Genomic DNA, 17,323 nt, shown 5'->3' with positions numbered 1-17,323 from the left:
AAAAAAAAAAAAAAAAAAAAAAGTAACCGCAGAAATTCCACACCACCAACAAAAAGTGCCATTAAAAATGCTGCTATAAAATGACATGGTCAAAACAGACAAATAAAATAGCAAATGATTGAATTGGACATTTACAGTCACTGTTCCCAATACTTCAAGACAACTGGAAAGTCCAGGTTCTGGGACAGACAGGGGAGGTGAACGTTTACCTCTGCTCTAGTATGCTAATGTGCTCGACAGCTGGTAAGTGAAACACGACAGAACCACACCACCCCTGTTCTATCAGGGGGTCCCCTGAAGGCCTTCTGTCCACTTCGAGTCACCTGTGCAATTTGGGGGAGACATCGTTAAAGGGAGACACCCCACAGGACCGGCAAATACTTAAATAATATTTAACGGCCGATCAGAGGCTAAATTACAACTGACATTTTGAAATGGTCCCTTTAGGGAATTAAGACAATGCAGCAAATGAAATGTCTCTAAGCAGACTGATTTTTTTTTTTTAATGTAATAGGATAATTGGCTTTGGGCTGTGTGTATTTCACCAGTTTTTTTCAAAACAGGGGAATGACAATCTCTGCTCAGATGTTGATGAAAATGGTTACAATATCGAGACTAAAAAGGCCAGGAAATGGAAGGGAGTGAGTTTCTCGAAGTTTCTACTTTCACTGCTACAGACATGATGATGAATGCAGATATGAATCTGGCACGACACTGGAAGCAAGCAAGGGGCAGATTTTAAGGTCAGGGGAGACTCTGGAGTCTAAGGACAGCCTGTGCCGTCTGTAAGGAACCCGAATGTGTCGTGCCCTGAGGCCCCGACTCCAACCCGCAGCCCCTGGGATACGCTTGATGGGTATGTGAGGGGGCAGCTGACCTCGCGGGTCGCACTTGACTCCGCTTCCCGTGCGCTCCCTCGGCTAACACCAAGGTCCCTTGGTGGGGGGGGGGGGGGGGGGGGGGGACTGGCTTCCGTCCCTGCCGAGGGAGGAGGCCCTGAGGTGCTGCTGCTGACCCCTCCCCCCACAAGCAGCGACAGGGCCACCGTGAGGCCGGGCTAACACCAGAGGCAGGCACAGGGGCATGTCCCCCAGCCAAAGAAGACGATGACACCCAGGGGTTTGTGAGGTTCAGCCTCTGGTTTCGCCTTCCTTCCCTCCCTCCCCGTAAATCATGTAAAAGCCGCGAGGCACGGAGGCATCACTGCATTAACCCTGCTTTTTGTCAGCTTCTCCCTCCCTCATCTCACACAGGAAGAAAGTTCTGAGCTCCCCACGCAGGCCTCAGCGTTCGAGAATGGCCGCGCTGCCTCCCTAAAGACACCGGATCTCTACCTTCCTTTGCAGAGTGTGACAAAGGACACGCAAGAGATGGCAGTTAGCACGCACGTGTCCTCGTTTAGGCCAAGTGACCTAACCCACAAAGTCTGCGGTGGGGGGGGGGGGGGGGCCCGAGGGCTCATCTGGAAAGGAAGACTTCCGGAAAGCAGCGCGGATCTTTGTCAAGTGGGTAACGCGGCCCTCTCGCGGGCCTGGCCTTTCTCAGATAGGAGCTCAGCGGTCGGCGGACCCCACGCGCGGCTCTTTAGTCCCCTCTCTCTGTGACGTGTTGGGATCCGGTCCGCGTCAAGCAGCACGTAAGCGACTGCGGAGCCCGACTGGAAGGACCTGTCTGTCTGGATACAAACTGTCCCGGGACACCCAGCTGGTTAACCCTTCTCGAAGACCGCAACGATCCCAGTTGGACAAACCACATTGTTTCATTTGTGTTCAGAACCCATTCTTAAGGACAGAGAAAAGAAACGTTGAAACGCGATAGTTCTGGAACGCCAGAGTTTACCAGGTGTCTCTGCGGTGTGGCTAGTTTTTATGGCCTTACGCGCACGGCTTAAGATCTTTTTGAATAGCTTTGTAAACGCATCACAGAAAGTGGCTTCCTATTCGGGTTGGCTATCAAATGACCAAGAGCTCTGTGGAAATTCCAGGCCGTCAGACTAGAGTTACAGGAAAAAAGCGAACATCTGCTGCCCCAGCCTTCCCTCTACCTGCTCCCTGGGAAGACCTTGCCAAGGGTGCTCAGGCAGTGGCGGTGGGCGAGCGGGAACAGAGAAGAAGGTGACAAGAGCAAGGAGGGAGAGGAGAGTACGGGGGAGGGACAGACGGGTGAGTGGACATCCTAACGGAGGCGAGCAGAGGCTGTGCAAAATAACGACATCAGGCACCTCTCGTGTGGTTTTTTGAGAGAGCCCAGGATCTCAACTCGGCGTGTCCCGGTTCCACATCTTCTAGCAAGACCTGGGCGCGGCATTCCCCGAGCGGAGGCGAAGGGTCAACGAGTCAAGTGATCTTTTCCACTGAACAAGGTCTTCGAGGTGGAGTTGCCTCACGCAGTCAGCCCATCAGGGTTTCTGCTACCGCACTGGGAAGGGGTCGGGAAGGGGTCGGGAAGGGGTCGGGAAGGGGTCGGGAAGGGGTCGGGCCCACCCACTTCCCGCGGTGCCTTTCGCTCAATGCAAAACTACGACTCTGGGGGGGGGGGGCTCCCAGGCGCTGCGAGGTGGGACCAGGAGGGGCCACGGGCTGTGGCAAAAATGGATGCAGCTGGGGTGATTAAGATAACTATTTCCATCCAAAGAACAGACCTCTAAATATTTTTCTTCCTTTAAAAGTAGATGTAAATAACAAGTCTTTAGCATAAAAGAACTAAGATAAGCTGCTGGAATATAAAACAGGTTGTAGTGCCTTTTAAGGGACTGTGCTTGATAGAATCTCATTTTGCTTCTGGAGAAATACTGAAAAGCGACTGGTTAGCACGGGGACGGGAAGAGCAGAGAGGCACCGGCTCGCCGGGGTGCCAGGCCGGTGCAGTGCCAGGATGGGCGGGGGGGGGGGGGGGGGCTCCTCCGCGGGCTGAGCCCAAGCGGTGCTTTGGATGCAGATTTCCCTCATCAGGTCCTGCCGGAGCCAGTGGGGAGGATGCGTACGGGGCGAGGCAGTTCTCTGTGCTTCTGGCAACTTGGGTTTTCCTTCCCTACTTGGAGTTCTGTGCGAGGGTGGTCCCCGAACTACACTTTGACGTGTGCGTCATTTCACTGGTGTCCTTTGAGAGTGCACAGCTGGAAGGAACAGGTGTCCGGTAGAGTGACTCTAAATTCCCTTTGAAGAGACAGTCCTGTGGGCCACCAGCAAATCCAGAAACAGCAGCAACCACACGCAGCCCTGGGAAGGCCGGCCCTGACCAGTCCCGCCTTCCAAAGACACGCCTGGGACTTTGCAGGTTCCACGGAAGCGGCTGGCATCCTCTTCGTGCAGTCAGTGAGGGTGTGAGAGTACAAGGTGGCGAGCGACGAAAAGGTTCCGGATGCCAGTGGTAGTGGAGGCCAGGGGAGCTTTTAGCCTTCGGTATAGACAGAGGAGAGCTGGCTAGGACAGCGGTCCACAGCGCTGATCTGCAAGAACGTGGCGTCTTCAGGCCCACCACGCACAGAGTCCCCGAAGAGGCCGGGGGACCCCGACGGCAAATCATACACTGGAAGAGAAGGAGAAAGAAGTCAACGGTCCCGCCTGTCTATACCCACCGTGTGTGCCCTACGGCCAGTGCTAAGTGGGGGCCCAGGGTTAGGACCTTCAACGGCTCTCTGTCCCCAGGGCCCTCAGTGGGGAAGGAGGCTGACGGACTTGCAGGCCTACGGTCAAGGTAAGTCTTGGCAGAAAATACGGGCTGAGTGCAAATAAAAGTCAAGTGTTCAAGGGAAGGGTGAGGGTGGCCTGAGAAAGGAGATGACTGCAGTTGAGCCATAAAGAAAGATGGGATTCTCACAGATGGAGAGGGAAAGAAAGAACATTCTAGAAGGAGGAAACAGAGTACAGAGATGGAGAGCGAGGGGCTGTGGGGCCACGTGCACGAGCAGCGCACGTGGGGAGACAGGTGTGAGGTGAGGCCTGGAGCGTCTGACCAGGTCTATCTCGTGGGGGCTTTGACTGCCTCGCCAAGGAGAAGACTTGATTCTTTAGGCAACTGGAGGCTAAGGTATTCAAGGAGGAAAGGGGCTTATTCTGTCCTTCATTTTTGGAAGGCAATGCTCACGGTGGTGCAGAGGGAAGAATGGTAAAGGTAGAGTTGACGCAGGGAACACGCTGGAAGGCTACAGCTGTTGTCACAGCCCGGGAGGGACACTGTGGCCCCTGAACCAGGGTGGTGGAGGTGGGGCCGGAGAGGAGCGTGAAGGTGCGAGATAGGACAGGGGCGGATTCAACGGGATTTGCTGCGGTCACGTGCGGGGTCAAGTCTAGTCCCGGTCTCACCTGCTAGTCTGCCGGGGTTTCTAAGTGACAGTCATCAACATACCTGCAATGCCCGAGTGGGCCGAGAAGGCCCTGTGGAACACGTCAAAGCCAGCCTGCCCCATGGGCGTGGGGGCCAGGCAGTCCTCGAAGGAAGGCACCACACTGCACGAGCTGCTGGGCAGCACGGCTCTCTGGGGGTCCGGGTACTGTGGGGGGCAGAAGGTCTGGAGCTGCCCATAAAATCCTGAAATACAAACATGGCAGTGATCTACCGCAGAAGGCCAGTTCAGCACCACCCCGGCACAGCCAGACCCTTGCTCAGCCTGGCTTCATGCGACAAAATGCCTTTAACTCTTAAGCCCACCTGTAAAATCTTGTAAGCGAGCCTCCGAAATGCACTATTTCCGCAGAAGCTCTTCTACCTTCAGGGGCCAACAAAGCTTGTTGGCTTCTGACATTTTTACCTCCTGCTCCAGGACTGGAAGCTGAATGAAGGGCTCCTTACCTTCCCCAGACGCTCTACAGAGTCCTGGAGACCGCGAACCTGACCTTCAGAGAACGTGCCTACCCAGACCCTCCCACCACATTTGGGTACATCGTCATCACCTCCTTTACCTTACATTCTGTTCTGCTTTTCACATTTAGTAAAGCCTGAAGCATGCTCTTAACAAGGCCCACTTACAAAGAAAAAAAGCAAGATCGATCTGTCCATCCATCTGTCCTTCTAATGGATACGTTCAAACTCCTTTATAACTTTTTCACTATGATGAATAGGTATGGGGTACCCATAAGATGGAATGTGCTAGAATATATTACTGCTGTTGATCTTTGCAGTTAATGGGAAAACTGGAAGTGAAGACACGATGTAATGAAGAAATAGGACGAAAGGTTTCTTAATATTTGAACATAATCATCGACATTCTACTGATCTTGTTTCACTGATGTCTTTCAATTTTTCTTTTCTCGTGTAATGGAGTTTTCCTTGGGGCGTCTGTGGTCCTTTCCCATGATCCTCTACACCTTCCAAGATATCTTACATTTTCTGCCTTCCTTCTTGCCTCGTGATACACTTAAGTCAATGGATTGTTTTCCCAGACCATAAGAAGCTTTTAAAAATCTAATAATGAAATCTTCATTTGATGCTTTATTTAAGGGAAGGTTGTAGTTCTTTGTGTCTGTTCCCTCAACTGCGAATTGTGTCGGTTTCACTGGATATAGGGAAGATTAAGGGATAGGAAGACCATATATAGCATTTTAGAAACATCGACTATTCTTAACATCACTACTGTGTTTCGGGTAGGAAAAAAACACGAGAGACTCGTAGAGAAAGTGACCCAGGGCTCATATGAAATGATGGAGAACTCGGGACTAATTCATTGGGCTTTGGGTTCCCAGTCCTGTGTGCCTTTCTCCACCAGAACTCCCCCTTCTCACTGATCAATAGGTAGGGGAGGTGTTACTGGGTTCTTTCCAGCTCTCTTTAAGCACAACCAGGGCACATGGCCACATCCAGTCTACTACACTCTTAACCCTTCTCACTTCTGTTTCGTACTCTCAAGGTGCCTGTGTAAATGCTCCCATCACCTTCAGCCAGGAGGCCTGTTCTGTGGTTGCTGGGGACGTCACCAAAGAAAAGTGTGCCTAACTGCTCAAAAAGACACAGGCTGGCCCTCCAGGAGCTTATGATCCAAGACGGAGGGACCAGTGCAGATTTAGGCATGGAGCACACTCACAGTAGAAAAGGAAATAATAACCCTTTACAAGCAGACAGTAGTATATGTATAGGATCCAGAGAAAAATGCACACAAGGTTTTGGGGGAAGGTTAAATGCATACATAACAGTAGAGACTGGGAAAATACCCGGGGAAATATCACGTTCAGGCAAGAGAAGAAAGAATGGGAAACCACTGGCCTTTCTCTGTTTCACCCCCAAAGGCTTCTGTCTAATCTTGACAGACACATGGGCAAAGGACCCAACCAGACTACTCAAAGATTCCTATAATTGATCAACCAATATGGACAAACTCAATCCTCTAGTCAACAAAGAAATAAAATCAAGACAATATTCTACCTATCACATTAGCGAGGATTTCTAGAAATCATTCTCGGTGCTGGTGTGAGAATGACAATCACTTCTGTCCAGCGCTGTGGACACCGGGAATGTACAAGCCTCTTGGAAAACCACTGGACAACCTGGGTGTAGATCCCTAGAAGTGTTCACATACATACACCTGGACTTGAGGATTTTACTTCTGAGTACGTATTCTAAAACTCTTTTCCAAAGTACAGAAGGGGGCGCCTGGGTGGCTCAGTCCTTAAGTGTCTGTCACTTGACTGTGTTCAGGTCACGATCTCACAGTTGGTGGGTTCGAGCCCCACGTCCACTGTATGCTGACGGTGTGGAGCCTGCTTAGGATTTTCTCTCTCCCTGGCCCTCCCCCCACCGACTCCCATTTGCTCTCGCACTCTCTCTCTCTCTCTCAAATAAACTTAAAAAAAAAAAAAAAAGAAACAAAGAACAGAGGAAATCCTGCACAGAGACAGTCATTGCAGTGCTAGGTGTCAGAACAGAAAACCCAAGAGCCAAACGGGCCGTCATAAGGGGATGATTAAGCAAAGAGTGATATGCTTATATGATGGAAACATTAAGTAGGCATTAAAACAATATTTACAGGGGGTTTTTAATAACATGGAAAGACCATCATATAAGGTTCAGAAGAAAACAAAAGCAAGATATGAAGCGGAATATGGAGACTAGGTGCAGTCACGTGGGAGCCTATGCAGAGCACAGACATCAAAGCAACATTTCCATAGTTGTCATTGGGCTGGTTTTTTCGGGCTTTATATTTTTCTTTTCTTTTTTTTTTTTTAAGTATAATTTATTGTCCAGTTAGCTAACATGCGGTATATACAGTGTGGGCTTTATATTTTTCTGAACTTTAATAGCAGTGAAGGGCAAGTATGCTGGAACCAGACTTCCTGGGTTCAAGTCCCTGTGTAACCACTTACCAACTGTGTAGTCTTAGTGAATTACTTAGCCTCCCACTGTCTGTTTTCTGATCTGTAAAGTGGGGTTAGAAGTAGTACCTACACCTCACTGAGTTATGATGAACATTAGAGAAGTTAATATTTACATATTATAGAATATAATTCGATAATTACGTAATTGATATTTATATATTTTAGCTTACATAGTATATGATGCGTTTGTTAAATAAGTAAAATTAAAAAGTGAAATTTTATAACAACCGAGTTCTCAAAAAAAAACACAACCTAATTTTTAAAAGAAATAAAATTTTCGGAAAGGCAACAAGTAAGTCCTTCAACAATAACCAAACGGAAAGAGCAGCAGGCATGTGGCACACACCCACTTCCCTGGTAAAATCCTCTGGAACATTCTTGGCCCTGTGGGGACCTGAGCTGTGCACATCTTGCCCATGTTGGTTCCCAGGTCTTGCACTGACACACGTCCTGATTTCCTCGCTCACCCCCGGCACAAGCTCAAAACAGCAACATGTCTGAGTGATCTGAAGGGAACTCGAACGAGCAGCTTCATGGTTTGGGAGGTTCCTTGGACTGATCTTGACTTTGGGTATCTGGTGGCCAGTCATCTATATTAGGATGAAAACAGGGCTGTGGACCACACTGTTGGTTTATTAGAGTGTAACGTCTCCTCACTGAGAAGAATAGACACTATCTGCTATTTATATCACTAGGCTGGCTCTGCCCACATTTGTCACCCATAAATTCCCTGACAGCGTTCCTCAGTGTACTGTTACCCTTCCAAGAGGAGAAGACATTTCTCACTAAGCTCCCTCAACTCCCCAGATAGGGACATTAATCATTCAGGTATGTCAGGAACAGTGATGCAGACCTTCACTGACCTTTCGTGAAAACCAGTTCTCTCTCTTCCCTATCTTCTCTCATGCTTCTAAGAGAGCAGAAATGTTACCTGGCTTCAGCCTACCTCTGAGTATTGTGATGTGCGAGTGTAAAAGGTACGTCGTGTGGTGAAACACACCCGGTGAGGTTAACTCGTAAACCCAACATCCTGGGCTCCATCCCCCAGGCTCCCCCGTCGGCCTGGATCGGAGTGAGAAGGCAGAGTGGACTGTAATTCCTGCCTGTGGCTGTCTTGGCTGACACAAGAACAGCGGGAACCAGAAAATGGCCCCACAAGCATGTCTGATCACTCTCACAGCCAACCCGGGGGAAGAAAATCCTCTTTATTAAATCCGTCCCTCCAAGAAGCCAGTCACTAGAGATGCCAAATCCACTGGTGTGGATGGCTGTGGTCAGTCAAATCAAAGAGCTTTAACATATCCTCTTTCCAGGGCTGTTTTCACAAAATGAACGAAATTTTAAAAAATTCCATTAGGGTCTTGCCACACACACGAACCCTAAGGAAGCCTAACTCGTTTTCTGATGAATGGCTCCTGTATTCCAGCTGTTGGACTTCGTGTAGTGAATTTGGATGGAATGCTACCTCTCAGACCAAAAGCAAAATGAGGCAAGATGTTAACACATTTCGTGGGCCTAAGACAAGAGTGATGGCAAGGTCAGCCAATCTGTCAGTCAATCAGTCAATGACTATCAGCGGGCGCTGGCCAAGGTGCTATCAGAGAGACCAAAGAAACAGAAGATAATACCTGGCCCTTGAGGATTGATAATGCCCTCAGAGCGAGAGCGCACACACAGTTATAACAGCGTAGGAACAGACACGTACATTCGGGTTGGCAATAAATGTTAGCTGTCACCTTTAGTTATAAAATCGCCTCTCCCCCGTTTTACAAGTTACTTTGCTTCTAAAAATGGAGGAGGTGGCAGGCAGGGAGGAATCTGCAGATAAACTGGATCTACCCAAGTTGCAGCTCCTGAAGGTCAAGGAGAATCATTCCTCCTCTTGTCAACTTTGGGGAAGTGTTTTCCCTTCTAAAAACACACCTGGGGGCGCCTGGCTGTCTCAGTTAGTTAAGCGTTCGGCTTCAGTTCCGGTCATGATCTCCTGGTTTGTGAATTCGAGCCCCGCGTCAGACTCTCTGCTGTGAGTGTAGAGCCCATTTCAGATCCTCTGTCCCCCACTCTCTCTGCCTCTCCCCCACTCACTCTCTCTCTTTCAAAAGTAAACGTTAAAAAAATAAAAACGTACCTTTTTTTCTAATTATAATTTGTATCTCTAAATTCTCCTGAAATCAGTATTACTCTATGTTAACTAACTAGAATTTAAATAAAAACTTGAAACAAACAAAAATTATTTGAAATTAATTTTACCAACTAGAAAATGTAGAACAGTATAAACAAAGAAAGGAAAAACTTTATTTCCACATTCAGATATGGCCAGATATATATATACACAAAGCTGGCACGTTATATATACTGCTTTGTTTTCTTTTCTCTCCTAATATTCTCTATGGGCTACACGCGTCACTAAACTTCTTTTTGTTTTTAATGTTTCTTTCTTTATTTAGAGAGCACGAGCGGGGGAGGAGCAGAGAAAAAGAAAGACAGAATTCCAAACAGGCTCCACACTGTCAGTGCTGAGCCCAACACGGGCTCGAACCCACAAACCGTGAGATCCTGACCTGAGCTGAAATCAAGAGTCGGACGCTCAACAGACTGAGCCACCCAGGCGCCCCTCACTAAACTTCATTCTTAAAAAAACTACCTCTTCGGTTTGTCACATGGGGGTCACTGAGGCCTCTGTGATGACAGATTTGATCAGGAGTTCACAGTCACTGTTGCTGCTAAGGGACAAATCAGCCCCATGAAGCTGGGTGTCGGTTTCCTTCCCAAAGTGGAAGGGGTGGGGCGGGTGGGGGGAGCCAGAGGCGAGAGGAATTGCATGGCTACATATGATCACAGAAGGGTGTTCTCTAGGGCCGTCTTTCTTCGATGACGGAAACGATCTCTTTCTACCTGTATCTCGCTGTCCAGCTAACCGAGAGCTGGAGATGGGCTAGTGCTACAGAAGAACCGGCCCTTTACTTTTATTTAATTTTAATTAGTTGAAATTTAAACAGCAATCTGCCCTTCCCAGGGTTAGCCCATTTTGTTTCAGAAAGGTTTCCAGTGGTGGGGCGCCTGGGTGGCTCCGTCGGTTAAGGGTCGACTCTTGATTTCAGAGCGGGTCATGATCTCACGGGTTTGTGACTTCGAGCCCCACATCGGGCTCTGCGCTGACAGTATGGAGCCTGCTTGGGATGCTCTCTCTCCCTCTGTCTGTGCCCCTCCTCTGCTCGTGTTCTTGCTCTCTCTACCTCTCTCAAAATAAATAGACTTTAAAATAAAAGAAAAGAAAAAAAAAAAAAGAAAAAAGCAATGTTTCTGGTTAAATTCCTGAAGGAAAAACACATGGCCCACCACCCAGGGTTTAAATAAAAGCCAGACAAGGCTTCTTAGACTCATGGCCTTCAAGATAGGAAATATATTAGACTCTTTACTGCATTTATCTTTTCCTTGAAGATTTACCACTCCAATCTTTGTGGAGGAGACCAATATATAAATAAGTAAGTAAACGACGGTCAGCCAACTTGCAGCCCTCAAGAGGGCGGATGAGCACTGTTCGAAGCTACACCTCCAGGGCATTTCAGCTCTCCTGAAGGTGCGAGCCACATTCCCCTTCGGAAGTAGAAGGAAGAGGAAACATGTCGCCCACTTGCTTTCGTGCAGACTGTGGACATAGCTGGCCGTGCCCACTGGGAGCGGCAACAGGCACTGGCCGGTCCCCAACATCCCATCTGCATGATGGTGGAGTAAAGCTTGACACAGAGGCTCTACCCAACCGTTCACCCCCATGGAAGGGGAGGGAAACCATCAGCCCACACCTCGTCAAGCCTCTGTGTGGGGAGCTGTGTACCCAGTGGGTTTGTTTATGTGGCAGATGGCTTTGCAAAGCCCAATTCTTGTTTTCCTCGAAGGTGAGGGTGGGAAGCACCACCAAACCCTGGGCACCAGGGAAAATGCTGGGTGCACGGTGTTCAGAATCAAGACCGACCCCTCCCTGTGGCAAGCTGTGCCCTGACCATGATGACAGCTTAGAGGGGCAGGCAGCCCACAGGAGCAGTCCCACACGGGCAACAGCAAGGTCTCTGAGAACTACTTCTCCAACCAGGTGTGGCCTGAGCAGGCTCAGAAGCATCCTTTGTGAGGCCCCTTGGAAATAATGCCTATGGCCATCACCTCCGTGTGACCTGAGGACATCGTTTCAGGGGTCAGGCCAAGCCCTGCTGTGGCCAGCCACGGCCAGGCTTCTGGGGCCGGCTGTGTCTCGACCTTCCAGAAGGAACACGGATTACTGTGTGTGTCTGCCCCTGTCGCGGTATTTCTGTAAAGGGGTTCACGGTATCTAGTTGATAAGGTAAGAGCAAAAAATCGAGAGGACTGGAAGAGAGGACCCATGTCACACAGTTATCGGCACTCCGCAGAAGCCACTTTTTCCTTTTCTTCCACCAACACAAGCATTTCCAGTTTTCTGCTTTTATTTCACTCAACAACTATTCACTAAGCACCTGAGCGCTGGATACACGATGATGGCTAAAACACCCTGCGTGCCGTCTTGGAGATTATGTTTTAGGGGGAAAGAAAGAGAAACATATAAATGAGAAACCACGTAATATAGTTTCAGACTATCTATGACGACAACAAAAAGGGCATTTTCTTTAAGGGATGTATCCTCTTTTCTCTAGTATGCGTGCAGGGTGAGAAGCAGAAAAGGCAGCAGAGGAGGCAGAAGTTTGGATGCTCTCACAACTTTCAAAAGGGTTTGGAACAGCGGTGCCCTCCGTCTGGCCCTGGCTCGTGATGGCAGGTCCCATGAGGAGCCCATCCCGCGGCTCTGCTGGGGACCAGCCCCAGGGACTCTTTCTCCTCCAGTGGCTCTGACTGATTCGTGCCTGGGAGGAGGGTAGGGGGGTATCGGAGGCACAGGCAGGGCTGGTGGCATCTCAGCCCTTTGGTGGCACAGTTTGTTTGGTAGCCAAGTGGAAGGAAAGCTATGTATTTATGAGCTTTATGGCTCTAATTATTTTTCTGCAGAGACTATAATTTTGTGGGTTACTTTAGGAAATGTGGAGGGTTTTTTTTTTTCTTCTGTCTCGGTTCTAGAATTGCTGCATGATCAGGGGCATGGATGAAACCTAGGCCATGAAAGAGACAGCCCAAACCAGCAGGGACAGGGACAAACAGAGAAGACATGTGACCCTACTCCCTTCGGCTCCCCTAACTGATTTCTCTTTCTCCAACTCTCTTAGGGCTCTTCGTGCATTTCCTTCTACTCTCTCAGGACCCTGGAGCTGCCCCCTTTGAATACCTTCTATGACCCATAACACAAGCCAACCAGAAGAAGAGGGGGAAGCCTCTGCTAACGCTCCTGGAAGGCGACAAGCATGTGATCTTTGACATCTCGGTTCGTTAGCCTGACTTTATTTTATTGATTTTGCTTATTTTTTGACATTTTTATTTATTTATTTTGAGAGAGGGAGAGGGAGCACAAGCAGGGAAGGGGTAGAGAGGGAGGGAGAGGGAGAGAGAATCCCAAGCAGGCTCCACACTGTCAGCACGGAGCCCAACGCGGGGCTCAAACCCACGAACTGTAGGATCGTGACCTGAGCTGAAATCAAGTCGGACACTCAACCGACTAAGCCACACAGGTGCCCTATTAGTCTGATTTTATATGCTGCAACCTTACTGAAAGAAGGGCCCAGGGAATCACACGCTTATGACTCACAGGGCACCTTGGGAGAATACTTGTAGGATTCCTTGTCACGTAGACAGCTGATACTCTTGTCTGGTAAGCAAGGAGGGGATTTGAACAAATGTTCCCGCTGCAGAGACAAACGGACAGACGCAGAGGAGTTGTTGCGTTCCCTGCGTTTACAATCAGGACTTTGCTTATATGATGCCACGCAAAGGAGAGAAAAGTGGCAAATTCATGCAACCAGTTTAATATTTCCCAACATCCAGGTATTTGGAATTATTCAAGGATCCAGCCTTTATCTTAAAAGCAAATGGACAGAAGTAACACGGCCACCATATTAGTTCCTACTAAGTTCAGAGCTTTCTCATTTACAGTTCCCTTGCTTTGGCATTTTTTGCAGAACCCTCTGGTTAGTGATACACCAACCAGTCAGGGAATTCTGTCAGAAGGAAGGAGACGGACTGATATTTATTTGCTCCAAGTCAACCACCGTCCTATGGGCTTCGTATAGAAAATCTTCATCCTGTCAATAACTTTGGCGTTAACGGCATGGTCCCCAGGTTGAGCCAAAGAAGCAGAGAAGTTAAAATAATTTGCCAAGATCCTCAGAGCTACCAAGGTACAACACGAAGACTCAAACCCTGGTCTGTTTGTTAACACGGTTCATCCAGACTACCAGGACTTGAGCTCATGGGCCAAATGAGTTTAAACAGAATCTTGCCACGTTTGTGGACGTACCTTATTGCCAGATCAGAGGCAACTTATTCACACTGGACCAACACTTCATAACATACACTTTCAATAGGGAGAAAAGCATTGGATAAATTAATAAAAATCAATAAACATCACCTAACCACCAAAAAAACTCTAAAAACCCTCAAAAGTAAAAACAGAAACAGTTTAGAAATTTCTTCTGGCCAATTTTCTGATTTAGTCACTATTTTATTTCTATCCACTGCACGGACAACTTGGATCTGGGTTTGAATCCTGGATGGCCCGTTAACCAGCTGTGTTCATTTATCCAGTTTGGATACCTTATTTTCCTGCTTGGGCCTCATTTTCTTTTAAAATAATACCTACTTTATGGGGTTGTGGAAAGCATTATATACGAGAGTGTGTATAAAAGCATCTATCGCCTTCCCTGGCGTGCAGAAGGCCCTTCGTAAACAGGAGCAATTATTATTACCATGAAATAAGATCAGAAGTATTTCTAGGTTCTGTAGAATGCACAAACAATTCTTCAGCAGTTTTTCTCTCCTAACCCTTAAGTATAAAATGACACTGCTCTTCAAAGCAGAATTTCCATAATTTGGTTGTCACTTTTGGGCTCCTGGCCGTGGCCATCAACGCCACTCAGGTCTTCGTGCAGCTAGAACTCTGCTAAGTCTCCTCCCTGGACGCGGTGGAGAAAATGACTCTTCATTTTAATACAGAGTCTATAAATGGGGAAGCTTTAGGAGCGGCTCACAGACTGTGTGAGGAAGACAGATTTTTCTTCGGGCTGAGAACTGAACCAGCTTGCAAAGCACTTGAGCTATTTACGACTGACATTTAAGCAGCTACTGTACCAGGAAAGAGGAAAATAATGGAAATAATAACCCTTAAAATTCCCATCGGACACATTCCTGTTGTAGGAACCCTGGGGCTGTGGCTTAAATATTGACCACCAGAGCAAATGCCTGGTCCCCTTGCCCTGGGTCAGGTGGGGTGCAGAGCTGAGAGCTTCTACTTAGAAAAGTCCAACTGGATCCAAGAAGGGGCGCCATTGTCATCTGCATCCTCTGCGGCCGGCCGACATGCCACAGTGAGACGCGCTCGGAACATTCTGAGCGCTTTCCTGTGCTCGCACCCCGCACAGCAACTCAAGGTGTTTGACGTTCTTGCCCACGGAGTCGGGTTCGGGGCCAGGGTGGGGAAAGAGGGAGAGGGTCTGCTGGAGATGTCCACAAAGGGCCAAACAAGGGGCTGGGAGTGGGCAGAGCCTGTTGCTGACCGGGGCACCAGGGAAATGGGACACGGCAGGGTGGGAGGGAGGGAACGCTCCGGTTCAGAGACGCCATCCATTTTCATTTAAAATATCCTCAACCCCCCCAAAACCCTAACACGTGGTGGCCTCTGGCTTCCAAATTCTCAAAGTGATAAGCTGCCAAAGTAAACTAATTGCAATGTGTCTCTGTAATTGCCATGTGTGGGTAGCTACAGCGACAGTAAAATGGTTCAGTGAATTCTGACGGTGATAATGAAACATTTGGAGATGACATAAAATGAAGGCTCTCAAAACCAGAAGACCCAGAGAGTCCAAAATGGATTTGAAAGCCTGGCTTTGTGGCCTGGAGGAAACCATAACCCCTCTGAGCCTATAAGTCCCTGTTTCTAAAAGGGGGGTAACAGTCCTCATGCGGCAGCATCATCATCCCCACAGAAGGAAGGGGAAGAAGCAGCAGGAACAAACGGATGGGGTGCAGGGCCCAGGTGCCCATGAGTTGCCGCTCACACCCAACACCTGCCTGTGACTCAAAAAGCCTGGATCCGTGTGAGGCCCCGGAACGGAGGGTTCAGGATCTGGACACTGCGTCTGGTGGTCATGTGACGTGAACACCTTGGCCACTGCTTAGGGTTGAGGAGAATGAGCTGGGAATTTCTGTATGAGTGGGGGGCACCCTGTTGCTGGTGTATGTCCCCCGACTGAGGGGCTATAAGGATCACATGAAACGGTAAGCGTGACAGTATTTGGCAAATGGTAAAACCCACTGAGAATCCTAGCCCCTCTTGTCCCACCCAACAGCCTGGTGCCACTTACCCTCCTACATTCTCTGAGTACAAAGGTGTATCTGTCCTGGTCGAGGAGAGCTCTGCCCCATAACGCTCACAAGCAACTGACTCGGGGGTACTCAGGTCGAAAGCAGAACAAGGAAAGAATGGCAAAGAATGAAGATTTAATCCCCTGTGCCTTTGTCCTTCCAAGCTAGCTCTGTTGTAAGAAAGGTCTGGCAGAGAAGAGGATTCCAGACACAGGTAAAGTGCTGCAGCCCCCGCTGGGGTCCGTGCGAGCCACCCTGGCTCTTGGCAGGTTTTGGATTGTGCTACATTTACAGGACTTCCCCGGGAAGTAGAGGAAGAAGAAAGCTGGCAAGTATTGACTTTCTCCGCCACTGGCCAATTGCTTCCTCTGGATGACCTCTGACTGGGGAAGCACGGCAAGGGAGCACTGATCCTACGGGTGGGGTCTAGGCCAGTGACTCTTAAAGTGGGTACCATGGCATCAGCTCTAGCTCAGCTCCGGGCAGACCTAGTGAACCAGCACGCCTGGGTGAACCACCTGGAAATCTTCATGTCTAACAAGGTATCTCTTACACTAAAGACTAAAACGTACTAAGAACACCTTTAGATGATTTTTAACCTTCTGAAAGTTTTCCAAATGAAATACACCAATAGGAAAACACAGAACAGCTCGGATTTCATTTGCAATGGAGGAAGAGAGGATTTCTGACGGGCATCTCCTTTCCTGGGCTGGTCCCCTGCCCTTTCTGCTGGACTCTGAGAACTCTTGGGGATAGAGTCACGATGCCTGCCCTTAAGTGACTTTGGATTATACTCTGAGCAGATATGGATCAAGATGGCCTCCTTCCCCACCCCCGGGGCCCTTTTTGCATATTTAAGTTCTTGGTCAAGGTGAAATCATGGGACCTCATCTGAGTGACTCAGAAGTCTTGGTCTTACTGTGGGCTTCATACTTATCTTGTGACACAAACTTCTGTTGTCCGGCTGTAACCAGATTTCCACAATATATCCAGTCCACTGACTAGGTGACTTCTTGCTTGTTTGAACCCACGTCCGTGATTACACAATTTCCGAGCACTCTCATCTAAGAGTGGGCCCCATCTTGTGCCAATGGTTTGAGTATTCTCCTGCTGAACCTCTGCCTCACAGTGAAGTTCCTGTTCTATACTACTAGGCCTCCCCCAAATCTATTCTCTTGAATTGTTGAGATGACATCTGGGCTTGAAGTCAATCAGTAAAGAAATATATATAAGTGGGTTTGAGATGGCAGAGGGGACACTACCTTTATGAAACCTTAAGAATGTCACTGGATTCCAGGATCTGTGTCCCCCCTTCCACCTGACTGCCAGGAAACTTGCCTTTTTATCTTGTTAGACCTTGTGGTCACTGACTACTAATCTGGACCACCAAATTTATGACCTGCTGTCTCCACTCCACTCCTTTGGCTAGAAAGAGTTCCTCCCACCGCCACCTGGGGGTCCATGCTCTGATGGGTATGTATAATCCACAGGGTCCTTCCTTTCCTGCTCAATCGCATTCCACTGCACACTGAAGTCCTGAA

The 17,323-nt window shown here is 48.7% G+C and overlaps 1 protein-coding gene across 4 annotated transcripts in view; it reads right to left on the bottom strand.

Moving 5' to 3' along the window:
• The window catches only part of GLIS3 (GLIS family zinc finger 3), a 444,686-nt gene continuing 427,363 nt past the window's right edge, over positions 1-17,323 (bottom strand). For all 4 annotated transcript variants that reach the window (XM_049632910.1, XM_049632924.1, XM_049632916.1 and 1 more), the window contains 2 exons: positions 4,348-4,530; positions 1-3,528 (listed from right to left, as the gene is read on the bottom strand). In XM_049632910.1, the coding sequence (XP_049488867.1) occupies positions 3,392-3,528; positions 4,348-4,530 (320 nt within the window). In that variant the 3' untranslated portion in view covers positions 1-3,391. The remainder of the gene's footprint in view (positions 3,529-4,347; positions 4,531-17,323) is intronic.

The sequence above is a fragment of the Panthera uncia genome, chromosome D4 (genome assembly GCF_023721935.1).
Source record: "Panthera uncia isolate 11264 chromosome D4, Puncia_PCG_1.0, whole genome shotgun sequence".
In the NCBI taxonomy this organism is placed as follows: domain Eukaryota; kingdom Metazoa; phylum Chordata; class Mammalia; order Carnivora; family Felidae; genus Panthera; species Panthera uncia.
This window is presented reverse-complemented; position numbering and strand designations above follow the sequence as displayed.